The sequence below is a fragment of the Tachypleus tridentatus genome, chromosome 2, assembly GCF_004210375.1.
Source record: "Tachypleus tridentatus isolate NWPU-2018 chromosome 2, ASM421037v1, whole genome shotgun sequence".
Taxonomy (NCBI): Eukaryota; Metazoa; Arthropoda; class Merostomata; order Xiphosura; family Limulidae; genus Tachypleus; species Tachypleus tridentatus.
In genome coordinates, this window is record NC_134826.1 from 63,563,949 (window position 1) to 63,589,687 (window position 25,739).

The 25,739-nt window shown below is 34.3% G+C and overlaps 1 protein-coding gene across 1 annotated transcript; it reads right to left on the minus strand.

Annotated features, from left to right (window-relative positions):
* Nucleotides 1-10,235: 10,235 nt before the first annotated feature.
* Nucleotides 10,236-21,147, minus strand: LOC143243993 (putative iron/ascorbate oxidoreductase DDB_G0283291). Its single transcript, XM_076487905.1, has 7 exons — nucleotides 20,990-21,147; nucleotides 20,433-20,554; nucleotides 17,865-17,983; nucleotides 14,985-15,157; nucleotides 14,595-14,776; nucleotides 13,899-14,009; nucleotides 10,236-12,012 (listed from the first exon to the last, which is right to left on the minus strand). Exons 1-7 carry the CDS (start codon nucleotides 21,024-21,026, stop codon nucleotides 11,833-11,835), a joined length of 924 nt encoding a protein of 307 aa, XP_076344020.1. The 5' UTR covers nucleotides 21,027-21,147; the 3' UTR covers nucleotides 10,236-11,832.
* Nucleotides 21,148-25,739: the final 4,592 nt, after the last annotated feature.

Consider the following 25,739-nt stretch of genomic DNA (forward strand, 5'->3'; position numbering starts at 1 on the left):
CATTGATTTTTACCCGATAGGCTTCTTGCATAATTTTCTCGTTTCGAGATTGTAGTCACTTGTGTACTGTTATCTTGTATTGTAGGTTAAGCCAAACATTTTGCCGAGGTAGCAGTCTGTAAAAGTATTCCGTTCATGTATAACTTAGATGAATCACCTTTTTTAGTTTACTTAATCTTCTGAATAGTATTACTTGGTATTTTGGTATGTTTATTTTTTCTATGTTTTTGACAGTATTCTTCTAAGTTGTTTAGGACTGGTTGAATGTTTGTTGCTGCTAATGAACGAGTGGGGGCGCTTTTCCAGACCGTTACATCGTCAGCATATTGTTACGCAAAACCTAAGTTTAGGTCCGATAGTGGCAAATTACCCACGTACGTTATAAATAAGATAGCGCTGACTAACGTGATGAGGAGTCAGAGCTAAAGAGGAGTCAGAGCTAATTACTGAGCAAGTCTGACGTGCCAATATCTCTGCCAACATGCTATTCAGAACGAAACGTTCATCCTCGCCAGTCAGGCCGTTAGTACCGCCGGTAATCGTCGACGGCCTACCGTCGAACCTCACGCCGTTTCATGTCGCCACGTTGATCGCCCGAGCCAAGCCAGGGGCAACCATTGAACCGTCCAGGACCCGAATTTTACGCCGTGGCGGAATCCTCATCCAACCAGCCACTACTGCAGACCAAATTTATCTTTGCCAACCATGGAACACCGAATGTAATGTATGTTGTTCTCCTACTAAAAGTCCAGTCAGTCTTTACTCAATATTCCTCAGGGGCGTCGAACCATCAATAGAACCAGAAGAAATCAAACAAGCCATAGAACCTAAAATCCAAGCCAATGTGTATGCTGTTCACCGAATTTTCTCTACAAAGACTAACCTGCCTACGTAATTTATGAAGATAGTAACAACGTCGAAGTACAGTGCTAACTGTATTTTACGTGACGGCTGTTATTATCACATATTCCACTTTAGCGCCGAACACCCACATTGACGACCTTTTAACACTTGGTCAAACAAAGCATCCAGACAGAAGAAACAACCAACGGACAACTACCAACAAGAAACTACAAAAATACCGTCGAGTCCAGAACTAACCAGAAGAAACACGAAGACAGATACAGATACAGATAACTCGACCCAGAAGACGTCAATTCCCTCTGCCACCAACACGCCAAGTGTCAGCAACCTAAGAAAGAAAGAGAACAGATCATGCCAGACTTCACTCCAAGTTCCACAGAATTTAACAACCAGCCAGACTCAAACCACTAAAAAGATATCCATCGACGCGACAGTTCAAACTGAAAAACAAACTACCTCCACGCAGAAAACTCAAACTAAAATCACAAGAAGAAACAAAGCATCACAGACCAGCGAAGAACAACTCACCGAAGAACAGCCAGTGGTTCCACCACAGAGACCACGTTTTTCACTTGCACCAATGGACTTCAAGTGTGAAAACAAGTTCATGACGAAAATACCACCCGATCTACAAGACCGCAGCTAACAGTTTCCAAGTATACCACCGTCACAGTTCATCAGTTTTTTTGTTTGTTTTTTTATTATATTATTTTTATTTATTTATTTTATTTTATTTTCTTTCTTCCCAGCTACTTCAGGGCACGGTCTGGGTAGATTTTTCGGCGCCCAGGCCGTGAAAGTGGGTTTTCTCGGGGTACTCCCGTTTCCCCCCACAGCAAAATCTCTGGCATCGAATCTGTAGGTCCCAGCCACTTTCTGAAATGGGCCGTTTACCCAGTCATAGGTTATCCAGCCATAGTTAATAGTAAGTAGTAAATTCTAAAGGAATTCGCCAGCCGACAGTGTACTCCATTCTCGGGCCAAGGTCTGGCTCACTTCACTTATGCTGCTCTCGTCCTGTTCTCCCGTCTTTCCTCTCACTCATAAATACCCACTCCACCTTACAAACATTAAAAAGAAGTAAAAGAAAAAAAAACACACGGATATTTTAACAATTTCTTACGTAAGGGGACGAAGAGAAACCACAACGTTCCTGAACACTCCAGTTGGAGAGAGAACTCTTATGATTTCTCTCTCTCTAAACTAAACCCCTGCCACGTTAGTTTGCGTTTTGTGTAACATGATGACGACAAAACCCACTTGTAGAGAAAATTATATATTTAAAAACAACTGGTATGAGTAGAGAAAGCACTAGTAGAGAAGCGAACAATGTTTCGACCTTCTTCGGTCATCGTCAGGTTCACAAAGAATGAAAGGGTTACTGACCGGTAGCTGACCACATATTTGAAGGGGGTTGTGTAATTGTGTGTAGGAATGTAGAGGGCGTGCTTATTTGTTAGATATATTTATTAATATATAAAAGTGTTTCTTTGTATTGGTTTATTTTGGGCTTGAGTTCTTGTATAAGTAAGACTTCTTTAATTTTGTGTTTGTTTATGTTTGTTTCTTTATGTAGTATTTGAGTGTTTTCTATGGTTATATTGTGTTTATTTGATTTGCAGTGTTCGAAAGGGTGTGAAGATGACTTTTTGTGTTCTTTGAATCTGGTTTCCATTTTTCTACTTGTTTCTCCAATATAAAAGTCGTGGCAGTTATCACATTGTATTTTTATATAATGTTGGTGTTGTGTTTGTCATTGTAGTTTTTACATAGTATAAACCTAAGTTTTCAGTGATGTCGAGAAAACCCACTTGTAGAGAAAAATATTTATGTAAAAACGGCTCGTTTGGGTTGAACCTGACGATGACCGAAGAAGGTCGAAACGTTGTTTGCTCTTCTACGAAAAACATTTCTCATCCCAAACGAGTCGTTTTTACATAAATAGACCTAAGTTTTATGCGTGGTTCTTGAATAAATTTAGTATTTACTGGAATGTCATATTTTGGTACTAGTTTTTGGCAAATGTTAGTTATTTTTCAGCTGATGTCGGGAATATATGGTATGCAGTCGTATATGGTTTCGTGATTTCTTTAAATCGTGGGGTATATTTACTTTTGTTAGTTGATTTTGGTTTTTGTTTAGGTGTGTGCGTATAATGTTTCATACAGTTTGTAGAGGGAACTTATTGATGTTGATGAAGTATTGTTTTATTTTGTCTAATTCGTCGTTAATTTTATATGGTGAGCATAGTTTTACGGCTGTTTTATTTGGTTTCTTAGTATGTTGAGTTTTCGTTTTGTTTCATGTGCTGAGTCCCAAGAAATGTACAGTCCAGTTTGGGTGAATGTTCGGTGGATTTCTGTTTCAGATTGTGTATCGGTTTTTGTAATTTTGAGGTTAAGAAATGATATTTGATTACTTTCTTCCTGTTCACATGTGAAGTTAATGTTGGGGTGTATAGAGTTGATGTGATTGAAAAAATTAAATATGTGTTCTGTAGATGTGAATTCCGCTATCGTGTCCTCTACATATCAAGTAAACACCACAACAATTTACAGCAGAGTACATGTGGTCAACTAAAGTCCTCAACAATTTAGATCAGCATATATGTGTTCAACTGAAGTTTACAACAGTTTACAGCAGCATGTAAATGTTCAAGTAAAGTCCAAAACAATTTTAAGCAACATACCAGTGTTCAAAAAGAGACAACACCAATTTCCAGGAGCATTTTGGTCTTAAACTAGAGACACAACAATTTACAGCAGTGTACTAGTGTTAAAATAAAGACCACACAACATACAACAACATATCAGTGTTCAAGTATCTTCCACAACAATTTAAAGCAGCATACAAGTGTTCAAGTAAAGACACAACACCTTAAAGCACTGTAGAGAAGTTCAAGGTAGAGTGAACAAAAATTTAGAGCAGCGTACAAGTATTCAAGTAAAGTCCTCAACACTTGACAGCAGCGTATAAGTGTTCAAATGAAGTCCACAAAAGTTATAACAGCATACTAGAGTTCAAATAAAGTCCTCCAGAATTTACAGAACATTACTAATCTTCAAGTGAAGACTACAACAACATTCAGCTGTGTATAAGTGTTTAAGTAACGTCCAAAAATATTTACAGCAGCATTGTTGTCTTTATGTAAAGACATAACAATTTATAGCAGTGCACTAGTGTTATGTAAAGACCACAATAATTTACAGGAGTGTACATGTTTTTAAGTAAAGACTACAACAACATACAAGTAAAGTACTCGACAATTTACCGTAGCATACTAGTTTTCAAGTGAAGTCCAAAATAACTTGCCGCAGCATACAACTGTTCATTTAAAGACCACAACAATTTACAGCAACGTACAAGTGTTCAAGTAAAGTACACAACAATTTAAAGAAGCATACAAGTATTCAAGTAAAGATTACAATAGTTTATAACTGCACCCAGACCATACACAGCCAACTATTGGGCTACTCTTTTATCAACAAATATTGTAACTTACCACAATGATATAACTGTATTTCACTCGGTGGACTCAGCAAATAGTCCGATGTGGCTTTGCAATAAGAAAATACACACACATACACATAATGATATAATGCATCATTAGCGAAAAAGATTCGAACACATGACCCTCAGCTTGAGAGTTTTGTGTTCTAACCACAAACTAAATCCACCCCTTTTTCAAAAATGTTATGCGCTTATATGATATCGAAAGTTAACTAAAGCTTGAGTCGTTTGGTTTGAATTTTGCGCGAAGCTTCACGATGGTTATCTGCGCTAGCCGTCCCTAATTTAGCAGTGGAAGACTATGGGGAAGGCAATTGTCATCACCACCAACTGTTGGACTACTATATTACCATGATAAAGATATAATACTTTAGTGTTTTGGGTAAAATTTCTTTCTCTTTTTCCTTCTTGAAAATTTATTTCAAATAGCATTTTATTTTTTCTTACATTGAACGTCACCTGCACTTTTCAGGGTTATATTCCTTGGTAGAATGACCTCTTTTGTGCTACGTTTTAAAATTTCTCTTCCCTCCATCTGTTTCTACTACTGAACCTTTGTATTTCAACAGCTCAACCAAGAAGAGAGCCATAGGGAGAATATATAAAGTTCTTTCGAGTTGATTTGTCCAAAATTGAGGATGTTTGTGACACAACTGATCTTCATTAGTAAATATGTTCTTGACACTGAAAAACTGGGTCTTGAAAATTGGGATCCAATACGTGAAAGTACATAAAAACTGCGGAAAAGAAAACAGTTTTTATGTGAGATGAGATGAATGATGAAAAGAACAAATTAATAACATAGTAAGGTTCTCTGTGATTCCGTTCAAAGTTTTTATTTGTTAAGAGGAAAATAGAAATTCTATATTTTGTTTTTTCTTAATCTCTATTTATTAAATACATTTAAAAGTGATAACGCATCAAATTATTTCGATTTCCTGCTATGCATAAAAGAACTGACCCCGTCATACCAAGCATGTAGGTTCTTTCATAAGTGGAGGCGTTATTAGTGAGTGTTAATCCGAATATTTGTTGATAAAAATACAGGCCAAGAGTGGTTGGTGATGACTAGCTGGAGCTGTCTTCCCTCTATTCTTTCACGGCCAAGTTAAAAACAGATAGCACAAATATTCCTCGTGTAGGAAAACAATTATTGCATTATATCAAATTTCTTAATATAATTCAATTCATAAATGTTTAAGATGTTGTTTCCGCAGTGGATATTACATTGTCTTGCGTCAAAACAATCCTAATATAATATTTTTAAAAGCTTATTTCACACAAGAACAAATGATAATATGTCACCTCTGTGTTGCAACACGATAGTAAATATGTACAAAACAATAAATTCACAACTATTTATTTATTAATGTATTAAAACTACAGTTTTTACTTCTCAACTAGTATATATTGTGATATTCTTGTTCACATAATTTGATATTAGAAACTCATGTATAACATGACATCTTTGTTGCTTCAGTGTATTTAACTTGAATGTTCCAATTATCTACTGTATATTTCTTTTTGTTTGTTTTCTCATTTCAAACCTACACTTAGAACTGTCTGTACTGTGGCGACCTCAGGAATTGAACTATGATATTTTTATATTAGATGTTTGGTAATTTTACTAAGTAAAATACACTTAGTAAAATTTACTAAGTAAAAAAGGATTAAAAAAGTAAAGAGGGGGATAAAATCACGAAATTCATTCATTTTATATCTACAAAATAATTGTCCTTATAAACTGGTTGACTCACCGACTTCTGAATAGTACCAAACAAATCATCCAGGTCCCGAGGTTTAAACCAAACACTTTGGGAAAACCAAAATATATTTATCATGGATCTGGTTATAGTAACCTACAGCCAGATTTCATTTTGTTAAGTTTGTTTCACTAACAGCAACCAATTTCCAAGAACTCGACTGCATGTGGTGAAAGATAGCTATTGATGTGGGTTTAGGTACCCACATTCTCTCTTACTATTATCATTTTTCTTATTTTTACACAAATAGAGGTTGACCCAAAATCATCAGATACATCTCTTAATAAGACGTTTTCCCTTTTCTATAAGGTAGTTTGTATTCCAGTTTTACCTATTTGTCTTTTATAAGTCAAACTATCTGATTATGGCCTTATTTCCTGAATAGTTGTGTATGTTTACATTCATAACAAATAACATTAAAGATGCAAAACAAGAACAACAACAGGCAAATTAGAAATTAGTTATCTTGATTATTTAATTAAGTAGGATGAAATTTGTGGTTGTCAAAAAAGAAATTATACTTTCAAGTAAGTAGCTTAATACTTCATTATACCATAAAATCTTTTATGAATATAACATGAAATTTTTATTGGAGTTATTGGGCTCGTGCTGTGGAGTGGCTCCACTGTAACGTCATCGTCGGGAGCAAATACTTAACGAACATAAACTATAAACATTATCTACTCACTGTTGATGGATATAATCGATTACTCAAGGCGGACAGCAAGTCTGCAAGAAGAACCAGACTTTCTTGGAGTGGCGTTGGTCCATTCTCGTGACTTAGTCTCAGCTATAAGATGGTTACATTGTCAAACGTCCAGACTATGTATATCACAATAGCACAGTTAAACCGATTCTTAGAGTACTTAAATATTCAACTCACGAGTAACTATTGCTGTGAATAACATATATATAAACACACAGATCTAGAATCGTGGCTAGAAATATGGTTTTGTTCGTTTAAAACTAAAAATGCCAAAAGCGCAATGCAAACACCGGGGTTCTGGGTCCGAATTTCAACGTTAATAGTCTACATGCCTGTTGTTGATCTAACCAGAGACACAACAGAAGAAAATAAGTAAGTGTTTGTTATGTCTCATCTTTAGGCCAACAGATAATCTTACAAGGACTTCGCCCGATGGGGTCGGCAAAACAAAATAATGAACACTAAGCCTCTTAAAGTAACTGTTTGTTTATAAGTTGAACAACAGTGCGATGACAAATTGGATTCACAGATCCAGATCTGAGAAGAACATTTTTAAAATAATATAAAATGTACACAGAACAAAAACATCAACAAACTTAATGGATGTTTCTCAAAAATCAGGAAATGAATTACTTAACTCACCTAATGCTTGCTATTGCCAGAACTTTCAAGAAACGGTTAGCTAAAGTCAGAGTGGCTGAAATACATTCAAGACCCGCCTGTTTCAATCTCAGTGCGTGTTCTTCAGATGGAAAACAAGAGAAAGCATTTTTTTGTTTTTGTTTTTATGTTTTCAGTGATGCAAGTTGACTTCGAAGCTTTGTGCAGTAAAACTTAAGTCACGAACTATATTAACCTTATTGTTAGGAAAAATCTGCACAAATTAAGCACAAAGATATATAATGAGCTATCTGTTTTCTATCCATCGAGGTTATTGAAACCCGCTTTCTAGCATTGTAAATTTGCAGACATCTCGCCATGTCACTAGGAAGCGTTAATTTACAAAGCACTTCATTCGTTTATTAACGTATTGGAAGCATAATTAATTCATTTAACGTACACGGCAATAATTAGTTTATTTACAATATTTATTTTCCTATTTTGACAGTACTGCTGTGTTTCACTGACTTTATAGAAATACTTGTATTTGTTTTGTTTTTCACTTAGATTTTGTAAGTTTGAATCAAAACTTGTTTTTTAAGTAAGGGAAATTTACTATATAAACTTTAAGACGTAAATCAGCGACTATTCTACCCTAAAATTGTTGTTTTTGTTGATTACCCCTGTACCTATCAATATTTAAAAGATCTTGCAAATGTTTTAATTCATATATTTCATATTTTTTCAAATATTTTATGAACTATCGGACACGACTAGCTGTCACTAATTTAAAAAAGCTCATGTTAATTTTAATTTGCCTATAGACTTATAAACTATAGACTATAGCTTATAAAGATTATTTCAAAATATTAAGAAACCTTAAATGCTTTCATGAAATCAATAACTAATAACAGATTCGTCTTTTTCATATGTTTGTCTAGTATTTTCAGCTAGAACTCTTTGTTTGAAGAAGGTCCCTATATGTCCAGGTGGGTTAAGGCGTTCGACTCGTAATCTGATGGTCGCGGATTCGAATCCCAATCGCACTAAATATGCTCCCTCTTTCATACGTGGGAACGTTATAATGTGATGGTCAAAACCACTATTCGTTGGTGAAAGAGTAACCCAAGAACTGGCGCTGGATGGTGATGACTAGCCACCTTCCCTCTAGTCTTACACTGCTAAATTAGAGACGGCTAGTACAGACAGCCCTCGTGTACCTTTGCGCGAAATTTAAAAGAAACTATGCCCGGCATGGACAAGCGTGTTAAGGCGTCCGATTTGTAATCCGAGAGTCGCGAGTTCGATTCTCGGACGCACCAAACATGCTTACCCTTTCAGTTTTTGTGGCGTTATAATGTGACGGTCAATCCCACTATTCGTTGGTAAACGAGTACCCGAAAAGTTGAAGGTGGTTGATGACAACTTGTTGCCTTCCCTTTAGTCTTCACTTTTAAATTAGGGGGGATTAGCGCAGAGTGCACTCGAGTAACTTTGCGCAAAATTCAAAATAAACTATGAACGAAATCTTTTAGATATTAATAAATATAAAACTCAATATCAAAGTCGTAAGTTTCACAACATCTTAATTCTTATGCGCTTTATTGCATCAGTCACTTCGTCAGTATTAACACATCAGTTTAAGACAATGTCGTTCCCGATTATAATAGATACATTGCTGTTCTATAGTGAATATTACTTACGTATATATATTTTTTTTCTAATTTCCAATTTTGGAACAGTAATTAGCACTGAGATCATGTGCAAAATTTCACATTTTTCTAGTTCGTAAGGTTAAAGTATTACTTCATTGTTTTGCACTTTGTCTCTCTTGAGCCTATTTTTGGGGGACGCACGCACACACATGGGAAGTATTTAGGCTTGAATAAGTCAGAGATATTCCCGGATTAAATAAACCCTCTTTACCCCACTCTTTGCTTATAATATTTGAGAATTACTATATAAAATGTGATGTAGGACTGCCTCCAGGCTTTGACCTAATCCCTTTACACACAATACGTGAAAAATATAAACATATCATCTGAAAATAAAACATATAGATGTGGTGCCCGAAATAAAGAGTTAATACTCATTCCAAATATAGTCAATTTCATTACCTTCTGCAAAAAAAATACGTGAAAGGATGAAAGAGGTAAATTAAGTCTACGTGAAAATATGTAACATAGAAATAAAAACTACAAAAACAGCCAAATTCTTAGGCTGTTCAGTTGATATATGACACTAGATTCACCAGGAACTACTCCATACTTTTTTGATCGTTTTTAGGTTAATTGTAGAAAGAAAATTTAATAAACTACAGCAAGTGCACAATACTTTGTATGAGAAAATGTAACTAAAATTATGAAAAATTCAAGTATTTACGTAACCCAGTGTTAGAATTAAGTTTTGAGATCATATTTGAACAGATCTCGTATAGAGTGCGTTCTAAAAATACAGTTTTTATATTTTTCTGTTATCTCATAAACGATATAAGATATATGTTTTTCTCATTATTCATGTCTGTAACGTTTCAGAACCATCTTTTTAGTATACTACACTACTGTTTCAAATTTTATTCACATTTAAAAGGCTCCTTAGTGTCCTCGTACGACAGTAGAAAGTGGGTTTTGATACTCACGGTGGGTAGAACACTGGTAGCCCATTGTGTACCTTTATCCTTAATTACAATTATAATTATTGTTAAGGCCTAAACCTTGTTGCTTTGTCACCAGTAGTGACTGGATACATTTTTTTTTAGCTGTAAAGTTTAGGACACACACAAAATAGAAGCATTGAAAATCCATAATTGATTTTATTTCATTGCTGTATACGAAGAAATTACTTCTAAGTCTTACACAAAATTGTAAAATGAAACCTAAAACTACCAATAAAAGAATTAAAGTTAGTCCAAATGCTAAAAGAAGTTCAGCAGTTAGTTCATTAAGACAATGTATTTATAAGTTGTATATTATTATGGGTTTAAGTATCGTAATCTAACCAACCACGACGTCCAAAATATATTTTCTAGTTGTATAGTTTCGACAGTGTTTAACCACATATTTATAAATATTGCAGAACTTTGGTACTGATATTTAAAATAAAATGTGGTTAAAAAAAGTAGCATTTCTGTTATTTGTTATGCTGTGTTAATACAGCTAATTAGACAATATGTCCAACTATGAAAATCGTCACGTAAAATAAATGAAAGTAGGGTACTTGCAATGTCTGATGGGTTGGTTATAATTTACTGTATTAGTGATAGTAGTATCTATAAACACGCTAATGAGTGAGGTAACTGCAATCCACTGGTGTTAAAGCAAGAGATAACTGATGGAAAAACAACAAACAAACAAAAACAGGTGATGGAGAAACTGCGGAAGTGGTGCGGGTCATTATTACAAAAATGATGTGTATCTTCAAGATGGTTATCATGTGAAAATGTTGTAGAATACACCATGTCAACCGTGCATTATAAATGCTGCAGAGAAATTAATTTTGTTTTGGTTTCTAAACCTATACACGTTTACAACGTACGTTATGTGTCACTAAAGGTCTTGGACAGTAGAGATCAGACCAGTAATATGATGCACATTGCCGTCCGTACAACATTGGTGTTAAAGAAATAGATAATTTCCTCCACCGTATTGTACGTTTTTATCATTACATTTTAACCCGAGTTTAGGATTTTGAAAAGTGGGGATGCTTTTCTTAAACAATAGGTGGGAAAATAAACATTTGGTTCTACGTTTCAGGCAAATATTGCAATAAAAACACAAAGTGTGAGAAGACAATTTTTTATCTTTCTTGGCTTAAAGCTATTATGCACACTCTGCGGTTAGACTTAGGAATACACTGCTGTTGATGGAAACTCTATGATGGTCATTAATCCTCCGAAACAATATAAGGCCATCTTAGATGCCAAAAAAATATTACTATTGAGCTATGAAAATGGAGTTCCCGCCTTCCAAGTTGAGAATAAATTCATGGTAATAAACGTGGTGAACGTTATGAAAAGAGGTTAATTATAATGGATGGTGGATTTGCCCTGTATGTGAGCTATACCTCATGAGGTAATTTAAACATTCCCACAGTATAGTTATAATTTATGTTTGCAGTCTTTTTGAACGAAACTTTGGCACAGCGGAATATTTGCAGGATTACGGCTAGAAACCACGTATCGATACCTGTAGAGGGCAGAGCATTAATAGTCCATTGTATAGCTTTGTGTTTAATTTTAAACAAACATACTTGCCAAAATAATCGTGCATTCTTAGACACGTAAACACTGGAAGTACAAAAACAAGGAATTAGGGAAAGTAAATATTTGATTATGGTATGCCATAAGACCAAATATATAGTCGTTACCGAATAAATCGAAGCAAAAGTTCGTTATTTGATTATAGTAAAGTATTTTTCTTCAATATATTTTGAAGAATTTAATGGAATCGTTGGAATCGTGCTGTGGAGTGGCTCCACTGTGACATTCTTGTCAGGAACAACAAAATAGACGAAGGAACTTCTTTCACGTCGTCTTTCGGCCTCATCATTTGGAATAAGCAGTCGATGAAACTGTAAAGTGCAACAAAATAGAATGTAAGTTTTGGTACAGCAGAAAGGAGAACAGTCATCATGGGTAAGATGGATTTATGATACATAAAAAGTTGGTTAAATGTATCTTAAAATGGGAACCAACTACAAGGTGATTCATTTTTATCCAAATTACTGCTTCATCAAACAACAACACCGTCATTTAAGTGTGTGCACCACAACGCACCTGGAAAATATGGGCTTGAGGAAGACAGTGAAGGAGCTCCAAGACTACTATAGTTTACAGACGTGCTCAACCCACATGTGCTTTACCCGCATTTGGTACTTGGGGATTTTAATGGTTGGGAAGTTCAAATAGAAGTTGATTAGAAGTCGATAATGAATTCGATACAGAATAGTTTACCCTGTATGTTGAAAGTTTAAAAGACAATGAGTTGCTGTCAAAGATCTGGCTGGTCATGAGCGGCAGGTATTTTGTGGTGGAACAGAAAATAAGAAAAATCGCACCTCAATGTTTGACGCAACTTGATATTCGTGTACTGTATGGTTACGTGAAGTAAAAGAAGTGTCAGATATGTTGAAGAGTTCCAGGTTAGATTATTTAAAACAGGCAGATCTCGTTGCAAATCTTCTAGCTATGTTGCAAACCCATGAATGTGATGATAAAACAGCTCATTATTTTTAATGCTCTGGTGACATCGGTACCAGAAATCCCCTAGTGGGACAACAGTAAGTCTTCGAATTTACAATAGTAGTGTAAGGAATTCAGTTTTCCTCCATGGTAAAAGAAGATAGCCCGAAGGGACTTTGTTATAAGAAAGCACACGCACAGACTATTTGAAATGTTGCAGTCGGCGTCAGTAACAGAGCTATAGTTTGTAGTTCTAACCAAAATTTATAAGAGAGATGCCATACGATATAACATGAGCCACCATATTTTCAGCCATTGACAGTTTTATTGGAAAACTAAATGAAAGATTTAATATTTAAAATATCCGAATTTCACTTCCTTTCGGCAACTGACCCCAAATCAGAAGAAATCATCGATATTGACTATTAAACCTCCTACAGCTCATTACAGGCCGAACCCTGAACACAAAAATGTAAATGAAGCCAACTAAGAGAATGAATGAGTATTCAGGTGTCACATTTTTAGCAGTTGATGAGGTTTAAAACCTTTCATTATGGCTCTTCCTGAACTTTACAAGATTATAATGGTAGCAATAACTATTCCAGTTAGCAGAGCAGATAGTAAAAGGAGAATTAGTAAGCTAAGACTAATCAATAATAACATTAGAACAGGTCCGGTATGGTCAGGTGGTTAATGCGCTCGATTCGTTATTTGGGGTTCTTGGGTTCCAATCGCTGACACACCAGATATGTTTCCCAGTGAGCCGTGGGGGTGTTATAATGTGACAGTCAATCCCATTATTCGTTGGTAAAAGAATAGCCCAAGATTTGGCAGTGGGTGGTGATGACTAGCTACCTTCCTCTAGTCTTACACTGCTGAATTAGGGTCGACTAGCGCAGCTTTGAGCGAAATTCAAAAACGAACAAACACTTTAGAACCAATATGTTTAACAGCAATTAATTTGTACAGAGAACGCGCTCTTTCAATACATGTTGATAACGTCGTCCTAGGTTGTTAACATATTGGTTTTATTGAAAACGGAGTATGAAACGTTGACTATAATCCATTGATAGCATATTAGCTGAAAACATGTTTTATTGCAAAAACAAATTCTTAAATCACAAAAGTAATATAATAATAGAAGAGAATTTCCTAAACACATTTAAAAGTGGCACAACGAAAAAAATTAATAGAAACATGCCTCAGTTAGAGATTGCACATTTTTTTGGTGCTTGATATTTTACTAAAAAAAAATTACCGAACATTATCTACTCACTGTTGCTGGATATAGTCCATTGCTCCAGATGGACATCAAGTCTGCAACAAGAAGAATAACAGTGCCCTTTATTGGAGTTGCCTGGATCCATTTTCCTGACTTAGTTTTCAGCTAGGAGATAGTAAATGTTTTAAACGTTAAGCACATCTCTATCACGACTTAAATATTCAACCCACTAGTAACTATAACTTTGAATTTCAGCGTTTAAAGCCCATAACCCAGTCTCTGATACAGCGGAGGGGCACAGCAGAGCAGAAGTAAGTGTGTTTGTTATAAGTAGATATTACTGTCGGGTTTATTGTCTTTTTCCACTTTTGTGCCTGAAGATATCCTTACAGTGACTTTGCTTTATGGATTAACAAAGAAAAGTAATTAATTCTAAGTAACGAAAAAGTACGTTGGATTTAAGTTATGTTTTAAAAAACGTTAATTATTTCTATTTACTCTTGACCATCTGATTCTAAGGAATATTTATTTTCATAGTTTGGATATTTTCAGTTGGGTCCTTTTGATACACTTTGGAAAGTTTAACTGCATGAAATTTCGATAAGTGTGGACCATTTTAAATTAAGAATGTAATATTAAGTAAAACTGCTTTGGTTTCACATGATTCATTAACTTCAATATAAAAGAAACAAAATCTATAAAATCATAATAAAAATGTCTATTTTATATAATTTTTCTCAATATCCTCACCTCCATTCCCCCAGAATCGTCTTGGAACAAGAACGTTATCGTTCCAAAATCTGTATGTTCTCCAAAACGAGCAATATTAGGATCTTTGATATCTCCAACAGGAGGATAATAAAACATTCGGAAGGATCCATTTTTATCTTCTTGGAATGTGTGACGCTTTAAGAAGAAATCTTCATCTACGCCTGTATTTAATGTGTAAGAAATGTTCAAATAGGGAACTATTAGTAATAAAATGCACTCAATTCTTTTGTTTTAATCTTTTAAAATATTTTGTTGCATATAATTATAATTACCAAAGGAAAAAAAAAACTAGAATGTGGGCAAGTTTTAATAGAGTACGATGTCAAATTGGATCCCCAGAAGAATGCTTTTAAAATGTACGCAACTCACCTAAAGCTATTGCCAGAACCTTTAGGAAACGGTTAGATAAAATCAGAATCGCTGAAATACATTCAAGACATGTCTGCCTCAATCCCGGTGCGTGTTCTTCAGGTGGAAAACAAGAGTTTTCATTTGTCACTGCAATAGCATCTTTGATTTCATGGTCGACATCTGGATGAAGGCTAAGTTGTACAGAAATTACACTAATCTACAAGAGTTTTCTTTGTTTTCATAAACACACAAGGTAAGTTATGGATTAACTTTGAATTAAGCTGAAAACTGGCTATAGGAATGGAAATAAAATACTTAAACATCTGAAAATGAGTTTTACTCGGATTACTGGAAATTATCTGTATTTAAGAGGAATCGTAATATTAGTAAGAAATGTGGAATTTAAAAGCAAGAAATCTGATAATATTCTTCTAGATATCAAAATATTCATCACACCAGAGTTCTGTTCAAATATTATTAATAAAAAGAAATTCTTATAATTCTGAGAAAGGCAAGAAATAGTCTGTGGATTCAGATCGAGAGAATATTTTAAAATCAAAAACGAGAAACAATGTGAAACTAATTACGTCTTTCTATTGGAAAATCTCTATATCAAAACTCTTTGTTATTAAGCACAAAGCTACACAATTGGTTATCTCTGCTCTATCGACATCAGCACGTATGTCGAATCTCTGTTTTTAGCCTTTTAAATGTTCAGATTTACTGTTAAACCACTGCAGGGGAAAGGCAAGGTTACTCCAATTTTGTGGATATCAGTTAGTTTTTTGTGTCAGAAGTTTTGTATTTATTTTCCAACAATCCATAGCTGTTATTAGAGAATCGTCTGAAGACAAACAATATAAAGTGATGTACAGATGATCTATATTTACATGTTAAGTTAGTGACGTACAGAATATCTATGTTTACCTATAAAGTTAGTGACGTATAGATGATCTGTGTTTATCTCTAAAGTTAGTGACGTACAGATGATTTGTGTTTATCTCCAAATATAGTGACATAAGATAATCTACGTCTACCTGCAAAGTTAGTGCCGTACAAATAATCTACGTTTACCTCAAAATTTGGTGACGTACAGATGATCTATGCTTATTTATGAAGTTAGTGGCGTACAGATTATCTATGTTTAACTGTAAAGTTAGTGTCGTACAGATGATTTATGTTTACTAATGAAGTTAGTGGCGTACACATAATCTACGTTTATCTCTAAAGTTGGTGACGTACCGATGATCTATGTTTTTTTATGAAATTAGTGGCGTACAGATTATGTATGTTTAGCTACGAAGTTAGTGACGTAAGATGAGCTATGTTTATCTATAAAGTAAGTGAGGTACAGATGATCTCTGTTTACCTATAAAGTTAGTGACGTACAGATGATCTATGTTTATATAATTTAGATTTATTCAACAATATATCTCTTGTATGTGTTATTGTTTGCACACAGACATTAAGATAATGATATAATAATAATGAATTAAGAAGAAAATGGTATAAAGTGATAAACAGATAGAAAGGGTTAAAATAGAAAGGGTTAAAAGCCAACAAGCTACATGTTAAATATCTATTTATTTATATGAAAATGATTCGTCAAGACTGGGGACCTAAAGATAAACCTTCTACTGTATGAGAACCTCATGCGCAACTTATAACAGTTTCGTAATGGTATTAATATAAAATAAATCTCTACTTCTTATCTCACGCGGAGAACACGATACATATTATCTATCAGGTTGTTCTTATTGTTTTATTCCCACCTGCAGTTTGTTTACCGCATTGAATTTAACCTCGAATTTTACTAGAACCTTCTAGTAATTTTTTTAATGTTTTATTTTGTAATGGGGTTAATAGAGAAAATGTAATATTTTGTTTCACGCTGAAAAAAATAAAACAAAAAATAAATATGATGAGGAAGAGTTAACTTTTGGAACAGATTGTGATTAATGTCACTTCAGTTGTGTGGAAACGACCAATTTAGTTCTAGAAAAATGAGAAGAGAATTATTCCAAAGGACCAAAATAAACGTATAGAGGTTGCAGTGTGAAACAAGTGCATGTTGTACCTTTGTGTTGACGTAAAGCTAAAATTACCTGCTGAATTTCTGTTATTTTCAAGATTTAAAACTTCGAGACTATAAAGTATTATCTATTGTTGTTGGTTTCTTTTGTACCTCCCACCACAGTGACACATCGGTATGCCTGCGAATTTACACCGCAGGAAACCGGATTTCGATATTCGTGGTAAGCACAGCACAGATGACCCATTGTGTAGCTTTGGGCTTAATTTCAACATAAATTTTCTTTGGCAACGGATCTGTAAGTATTGTCAAATTAAATTGGTTACGCTGATGTTATGTTAGTTTGTTCCTTGTTGAGCAGAGAGGTACACAATATGCTGTTCGTGTTGGACTCACCTGAGGTATAAAATTCGATTTTTAGCGTTATAAGCTAAGAGGCTTATCGTTGATTTCTTGGGAGAAAAAGTAGGTTGCTGATATTCTTATAATCTAAGTCGTTTGTTTTATTAATGTGAACATTTATCAACACAAATGTCCATAAGCTGACTCATGCAATCACATCCCAATTTCCGTACTATAACAGCATTACTAGGACGCTCGACTTGCGATTTGTGGGTCGTGGGATCGAACTATGACACCAGATATATTCTTCTTTACAATCGTAGGGGCATTATTATGTATTCTACTTCGAACTCTAAAACGAACCAATAATAAGTACCGGAAGAATTTCACCTCTTTTTACATCTATATATATTTTTTTTCATTATGTTCGTTGTTCGCATCTTAATTTCTTCTAATAATCAAGCCTATGAAACTATTTCCCATCACAAATGTAGACTAATCTTGTCATTATTTAGTGAACTTACTGTTCATTCGCTCCATTAACATAACCGTCTGTAATAACAGGGAAATTTCGGCTGTACTTCTGTTTTACTTCTTTTGGCAACTTGAGAAACTCCTTGGATTTCTTATGTATATCGGATATCTTTGAAAACACAAATCAACCAATGTCAGTTTTGTGTTAAACACACAATAAAAGTGAAGTTTAAAACTTTCACACACGCAAACATCAAAATATTATTCAACCTATACAAATCGATAAAACGCAACGAGCCAGTTGAGTCCAGACTTTACATTAGGGTGAGTTGTGACAGATACATCTAACTAAAGACCTAAAATGCCAGTTAAAGTTATCTAAATCTTTCGTAATTATTAAAATAAAACATTAAAGAAACCATTTATTTCATCTTCATTTCTGGTGTAGCTGTTCGGTGCATCAGAGACTGTTATATTAGAACAGGAAAACATTGATAAGAAATTATTTGGATAGTCACACAATCTCGACACCTCCAAACAATATATTTCAAACCAAACCATTCTTACAATTGTTATGGTGTGAATATTTAAGCTGAAAAAGCATAATTGTATTTAACTATGTTTGTGATAAGCTGTTATTATATAGTTTTTTTACGTTTTAACTGTATTGTATTTTTTTGGTATTTTAAGAATTTCCAATAAAAGAAAAAGTGTAAGGTAATTCAACAGCACTAAGTATGTCATTAAATACAAAATATTCCGGACACAATAGTGTTGAAATTCTGTTACATACAATTTTTGAAAACTTCTAAAGGACAGAATATCGAATTGTTTTCTGAAACCTATAGTAAGCCTAATACTAATATGTTACGTCAAATACAATTAATCAAAACACACACACACACTTCAAATGAGAAATCTCCTGATGTCCAATAACACTTGTAACAATTAGAAAGTAAGTAATATCTCACCTTTAATTATTGAGATTAAATATTTTCATGTTTTATTTCACAAACATTCGAGAAATATTTATTAAAATACTAAAAAAGAGCTATAATATAAAAGTACTGTAAGAAATAATAAAAGTTATCAAAAGTTCGTCCTATGTAATTGTGTGCTTATATGTGATTAACATATACGAAATCTTAGCTATCTTTATTTACTAGCTTTTCTGCAGAATATTATGCTAATATTACGAATGGGAGGATAGGGTTACAGCACACGCCAGTTTGGAAGTAAAGAGTAGATAAGTTATTTTTATTTATTCTATTGTATTGAAGCCTTTAGTAACATAGTTTTGTAGATGTACGATAGTTATGGTAATTGTATTATGTGAAATCAATAATTGTGGAGTGGACAAATTGAACATTTTTTTTTCTGTCAAGTACAAAGAGTGCCCGCATTTGATGTAAAATGTTTGTATCTTAATAATTTTTCTCGAATTAAGGTGACCGTAAATTTCTGGTGCTGGGACATTCAAACCAAAAACGAATACGACGCTATAATATTTATTCTTTGTATTGTAAGCTATTTTTAATCATTGTCTTGAGTTACATTTTCAATGCGTTAATTTACTTGTTTGGTTGAAGTAGGATATTGCCTGGTCACTAGGAATATGAGCTCATAATCTAAGTATTACGAATTCGATTCCCATTCTCCAACATGCTTGTCTTTTCAATCGTGAGGTCGTTATTAAGTGATATTCCTATGTCGATTAAAACTTTGTATTCCTCGGTGGTTAGAAAACGTGACTTGCAATCTGAGGACACCAAGTTCAAATCATGTCCCTGAACATGTTCTCCTTTATTATGTGACCATCAACTAATATAAACCATAGGAAAAAACGAATTGGTAAATTCTAGGGCTAACACCAAAGTACGTCTGCTACTAAATGCATCACCTCAATTTCTGAAGTAGTTAAACATGAACTTCTCATAGTGACAGTCTAGATGAATTGAAAGACTTACGCGAGCAATTACTAACACAGAAAAACAGGTATTTCTTGATAGGATATGTCACATGGTCATTTGAATAAAATATATATAGAAAAAGAGTATTTATAGATGATACTAAAAAGAGGAAACTATGACAGCTACAGCGAATATTAATATAACAAAGATACAATGCCCTAAGGACATGTGTTCCACCAAAGCAAATCAAAGGAACCCCAAAGAGCTAACCAAACATGAAAACGATACAAGCTAGCTGAAAGTGTGGGACAATGTTCAGCCGCGAATATTTCATTTGTTCCAAATTACGTAAGAAATTCATTATTCGGACGTAGTCCTCCACAATTTCATTCGATTATTGCTGAAAAAAATCTTTATTATGTAAGTTGACACTTTTTCTACATCTAAGATCGTTTGCCCCGGTTTGTTAATGAAAGATGGGAAATTGCCTCTTCAGATGAAGTGAGTACAGGAATGAATGCAAACAAAGGATGGACATTACGTCAAATCATTTGTTGTCTTATATTCACTGACTAAATTAATCATATTTTTCTCACATCAAAAACAATATCGAAACTTTGTTATTAATAATAATAAACAATATTTTAAAGTTTATTCGATTGCACAAAAAGTGTTTTACGGTGAGAAAAATAACATTTTACAACATACCAGATTTTCAGGAATCCCGTGGTTTTTAATGTATAAAAAACCATATTCAAACAAAGTCCGATGAACTTCTGATGCAACTCTTCGAAATGCATCATTACTTGGTTCTCCTTGAACCTGCACACCTGAAAGTGTAAACATTGATTTGCTAAATTGAAATGATGGAAAAAATCGTTCACTTCAAAGGCCATACAATATACGGAGTTTCATATTTTTTCCAACTGAGGGTCCACCGCTAGTACAGCGGTAAGTCTACTGATTTGCAACGCTAAAATTAGGGATTAGATTCCCCTCTATGGTCTCAGCATGTAGCTTAATGTGACTTTGGTATACGAAAGTACACAATTCCGACTAAAGCTTTGTTTGTTGTATCTCGACAAAAAACATCGAAAACACTTAGTAATGACGAACAACAGAGAATGAATAATTGAAAGAGCGTTATACGCATTTCTTAGAAAAAACCTCTCCCAGACCCGTAACTAATAATATAATTTATTGTGAATGTAACATGACACATTCGTTACTATTACAAGATAATTACAAATAAATCGTTCACTTACTGATTTTTTGAACATCAATAACAGGAATTTTTTCCATTGTTAACAAACACGTTTTTCCAATTCGAACTTTTTGCTTATCTCTAGACTGTGTTACAATCGGGTTGTTTAGTGGCCAGTGTTACAGTATTAAGGCTGTATATCAATTTAATCCCTAAATTGTCGATTGTAACTGCCTTAAATAGGTGATTGACTTATCTCTAGTAACAGTTTCTCAAGTTAGAGGGCAGTAAAATGTTTGATTTCGTTACTTTCCTCGTGATTTGATTTCCTTCCAAATGATACGATATGTATCAATTCTAGATCTTATCGCACAAGAGCACTGTCGTAATTGGTCAATCGAAAGATCAGAGTTCATGTATTGCTTTTACGAGAATAACAGTGCAAATAAGACTTATTCATCTGAGAGTTTTTGGTTTAATTTACAAAATAAATAGAAACCAATGTATTTTGTTGATACGTTCAGCTGTTATAGCAATATTTAATATGTATAGTGGTATTCAAACGGTTTATCTCAAGCAACAATTTAGTTTATGTTTAGATTTTATGGAGACGTCTAAATAACGCAGCTAGAAGACGTAAATTCCGTAGTTATAAAGCAGTTATAAAGTTAATATACGGGTTTATTTAGACAAATCTCAAGAGGTTAATATAAATCATGCTAAATATTAACTTTTATGGCATGTTTATAGGGAAAAAAATCTTTATATATATAGATTTCAACTTTCGTAACAAAATTATGTATTTGGTGTATTGTTTTAAACTAGAGTGACAAAAGATTAGAGTAAAAGCAACTAAAATATCGAAATTAAACATGTAAATAATTTGATATTTCGAAGATGATGGCGCTTTGAAAGGTTCTCAAAAGTTTATTCACAATACTTCGAGTCATGGTTGTACACGTAATGGATAACTATACAGGGAAGAGTGAGTCGGAAGAACTCATTGATATGTGCAAGGGGTTGAGAAAATGATTTAAAAATAATGGCCAAAAAATAACTGTGAATATAAAATTTTGAATAGATCACTAGGGCTTAATCTAGGCTTAAATTAACATGTAAGGATGTGAAGGTTAGATCGCTGAACATGTGGGATTAGTTCAGTAGGGGGCTTGGCATGGCGAGGTGGGTTAAGGCGTTGGATTCGTAATCAGAGAATTGTGGTTTCGAATTCCCGTCGCACTAAATATTTTCACCCTTTTAGCCGTCAATCCCACTATTCGTTGGTAAAAGAGTAACCCAAGAGTTGACGGTGGGTGGTGATGACTAGCTGCCTTTCCTCTTACACTGCTAAAGTAGGGACGGTTAGCGCAGATAGCTCTTGTGTAGCTTTGCGCGAAATTTGAAAAACAAACAAACAAAGTTTGGTAGTGCCCGCTAGTGGCACGGTTTCGATACCTCAGGTGGGTAGAGTACAGTTTAGATTGTAGAGTGGCTTGATGGATGAAAATAGAGGGTTGTTATAAATGGTGTTTACTCAAACTAGATTAATATCAAAAGTGGTGTACCTCAGGTGTCAGTGTTAGGATCACTGCTGTTTTTGATTTAAACCAGTAAAATAAATGAAGGAATGGCAAATAAATTACTTGAATTTATTATCATGTTAACGTTTTTCGTGTTGCTGGCTGTAAAAAGGATTCTGCTTCTTTACAAAAGGATTTAGATAATTCAGTGAGTTTCACAAATAAATGGAAGATGGGTTTTAATTATGATAAATTCAAGATGTTCTATGTGGATTTTAATACTTTAATTATAAGTATAATTTGGATGGAATAACCTTAACAGTGTTATAAAAAAAAGGGTCTGTGTACAATGGTTCATCAGTCTTTTCGAGGCAATGTGCTGTTGCTTGTGGAAGGATAAATATGATTTTAGGTTGTATATAAAGCAATGTTGAGTACAAGTCTAAAGAAGTTATAATTTTATTTTAAAGTTTAATTATTAGGTCACATTTGAAGTATTGCCTTCAGTCTTAGGCTCATTACCTTAGGAAAGACATTGAATTGCTGAAAAGGGTTCAGAAGAGGGTTAATAAAATGGTACTTGGAATGAAATTGTTGGTTTGTGAGTAGAGGTTAGTTTGTTTTGGATTTCGCGCAAAGCTACACGAGGGCTATCTGCAATAGCCGTCCCTAATTTAGCAGTGTAAATCTAGAGGGAAGGCAGCTAGTCATCCCGCCCACCGCCAACTCTTGGGCTACTCTTTTACAAATGGGATTGATCGTAATATTATAACGCCCCAACGGCTGAAAGGGCGAGAATGTTTTTGTGACGAGGATTCGAACCCGCAACCATCGAATTACTTGTCGAGTGCTTTATCCACCTTGCCATGCCGGATTCGAGTAGAGGTTAAAATTAGGGTTGGAGAGGATCTGAATGAAATGTTTAAGATTGGAACTGATAATGTTGATGAATCAAATTTTTCGTAGCTAACATCGATAATTATAGAACTAGGGGATACAAATATAGATTTAGACAAAGTAGAAGCTGTCTCAGCTGAAGACAGTTTTCTTTTTTTTCTTACAGTGTGGTTGCCTTGTGGAATGGGTTAAATTCAAATATTTTGAAAACAGTAAATTTGAGTGAGTTTTAAAAAAATCTTGATCAATATATAAATGATAATGGCCAACTTTTTTTTTCAATTTAATAGGTTTAGTTTGGCTCAGAGAATGAAACAACCGAAATGTACCAATAGCTTATTTCATGTCCCTAAAGATTGCGTTAAAAAACATTTTGTAAATACTGTTTACTGTGCAATGTCATTGATCTTTTCACATGCAATGACATACGAACCAGGCCATTTTAGTGTCTAAAGTTACTTTTCATCTTCTGGAGTCGTGAAAAAAGAAGAAATAACACTGTGAGGTTATACGGGTAGTGAAATCATTATAAAGTGAGAGTCAATACAACTCGAAAGCTCTGACCTTTCGGAAACCATGAGAACAAAAGAAGATCGACTTCATTTCTCGTTTTGAGGTGCGTCTACTTCTGTGTAAGTTGATATGGGTGTGGTTTTATTTACTGACACTGGTGTAGCCTGTCAGTGAAACGAATCCACTGTATTGACGTATTCGTACACTGTACCACTTCATCGGAACACTAGTTCATGTATCATGGGGCAAGCTATAAACAATTTAGTTGTTCCTCTTTTAGACCATAATGCCAGTTTTTAGTTGAAAGCCCTTACAACCACATCAGCCGCAATAATAACCAATCATAAGACGAGAGCAGAGAAAGAAGGTATACTTTACTTATAACCTTTTTCAGATCTAATAACAGCTCTTAAAAACTGTTAAAGAGAGAGAAATACAATGGAACCTTTAATGGTAATAATAATAAATAAGTAATAAGAAAAAAACATTATATTTTATACGGATTCTTCGTGACTTTAACCGCGTAAATATAAGGCTTATATTTATATTTCCATTGTTTTTTTCAACAAAAATACAAACATATTCAGAGCCCTCTCTCGTAATTTTCAAAACACTGACGTGCTCATGAACTCTCTACGGCATCCACATGAAGCCTCTAGGTGCACAACGGTAAATTGTTGGATTAATAACGCTAAAAACCGCGTTTCGATGCTTGTAGTGAGGAAAGCAGAGACAGTCAATTATGTAGCTTGCGTTACCTGAAAACAGCGGATCAGCGGTAAGTCTATGGTCTTATAATGCTGGAAACCAGGTTTCATTATTCGCGATGGAAAATAACAACAACATATATTCCACTTTGTAATTTTGCGTTTAACCACAAGCATACAAACACAAAAAAAAAATATGCACATTGAAAATACGATAGGCTAGTTTCAATTTGACTCTCAATTCACTGATCGCAGTCCTCCCCGTTCCCCCCAAGTTGCAAGTTCTGTAAATATTTGTTTAGGCAGTAAGTACCACACAGGTAGACAGATGGACAACGTTTATCAATACATATATCAACATCAAGTTTCTTTCTTACCTCCTTCCATACTTGCAGGATAAAATAAATATTATGAGATTTGTTTTTGTACAGTTTTTATCAACGTAGATTTCAGGTAAGCTCAGATATTTTGTTCTGTTCAGCGTCAAAATACTTTCCAATTGTTAAATAATTACCTTATCTTCATATAGTTCACAAATGGTGGGCTCTGCATATCGTATCATGCGAAGTCATTTTGCACTTCCATGTTACAACACCCACTTTAAATAACTGATGTTTTTCTCTTTTAATTTCGCGGAAAGCTACACGAGCGTTATCTGTGGTAGTCATCCCTAGTTTGTTTTGAATTTCGCGCAAAGTTACTCAAGGGCTCTCTTCGCTAACCGCCCCTAATTTAGCATTTTAGGATTAGTGGGAAGGCAGCTTGTCATCACCACCCACCGCCAACTCTTGGGCTACTCTTTTAACAATGAATAGTGGGATTGACCCTCACGTTATAACGTCTTTACGGCTGAAAGTGCAAGAATGTTTGGTGTGATGGGGATTCGAACCAGCCACCCTTGGATTACGAGTCGAGTACCTCAACCACGATAAACGCAAGAATCGAAAATGAAATTCGTAGCCAAAACTTTTAGTTCAAGTATGACACATTCTATAAAAGTTTGGAATAAAGACTTGATCTTTTCTAATTTTAAGGTTCGTGAGCCTCACTATTAAATTTATAAGACAAATGACATTGTTAACAATGAATTCCCGTAAAATCAAGACCATTACAACAGAAGTGATTATAAAAACATTAAACAAACACTTGAATGTTTAATTGACCTCTAGCGACC

Coding starts and splice junctions, on each gene's coding strand:
- LOC143243993 (XM_076487905.1), bottom strand. CDS start 21,026: ATGGAAAAAATTCCTGTTATTGATGTTCAAAAAATCA. Junction 20,555..20,989: donor TATTGATGTTCAAAAAATCA/GTAAGTGAACGA, acceptor TTACACTTTCAG/GTGTGCAGGTTCAAGGAGAA. Junction 12,013..13,898: donor ATGGACTATATCCAGCAACA/GTGAGTAGATAA, acceptor TGCACTTTACAG/TTTCATCGACTGCTTATTCC.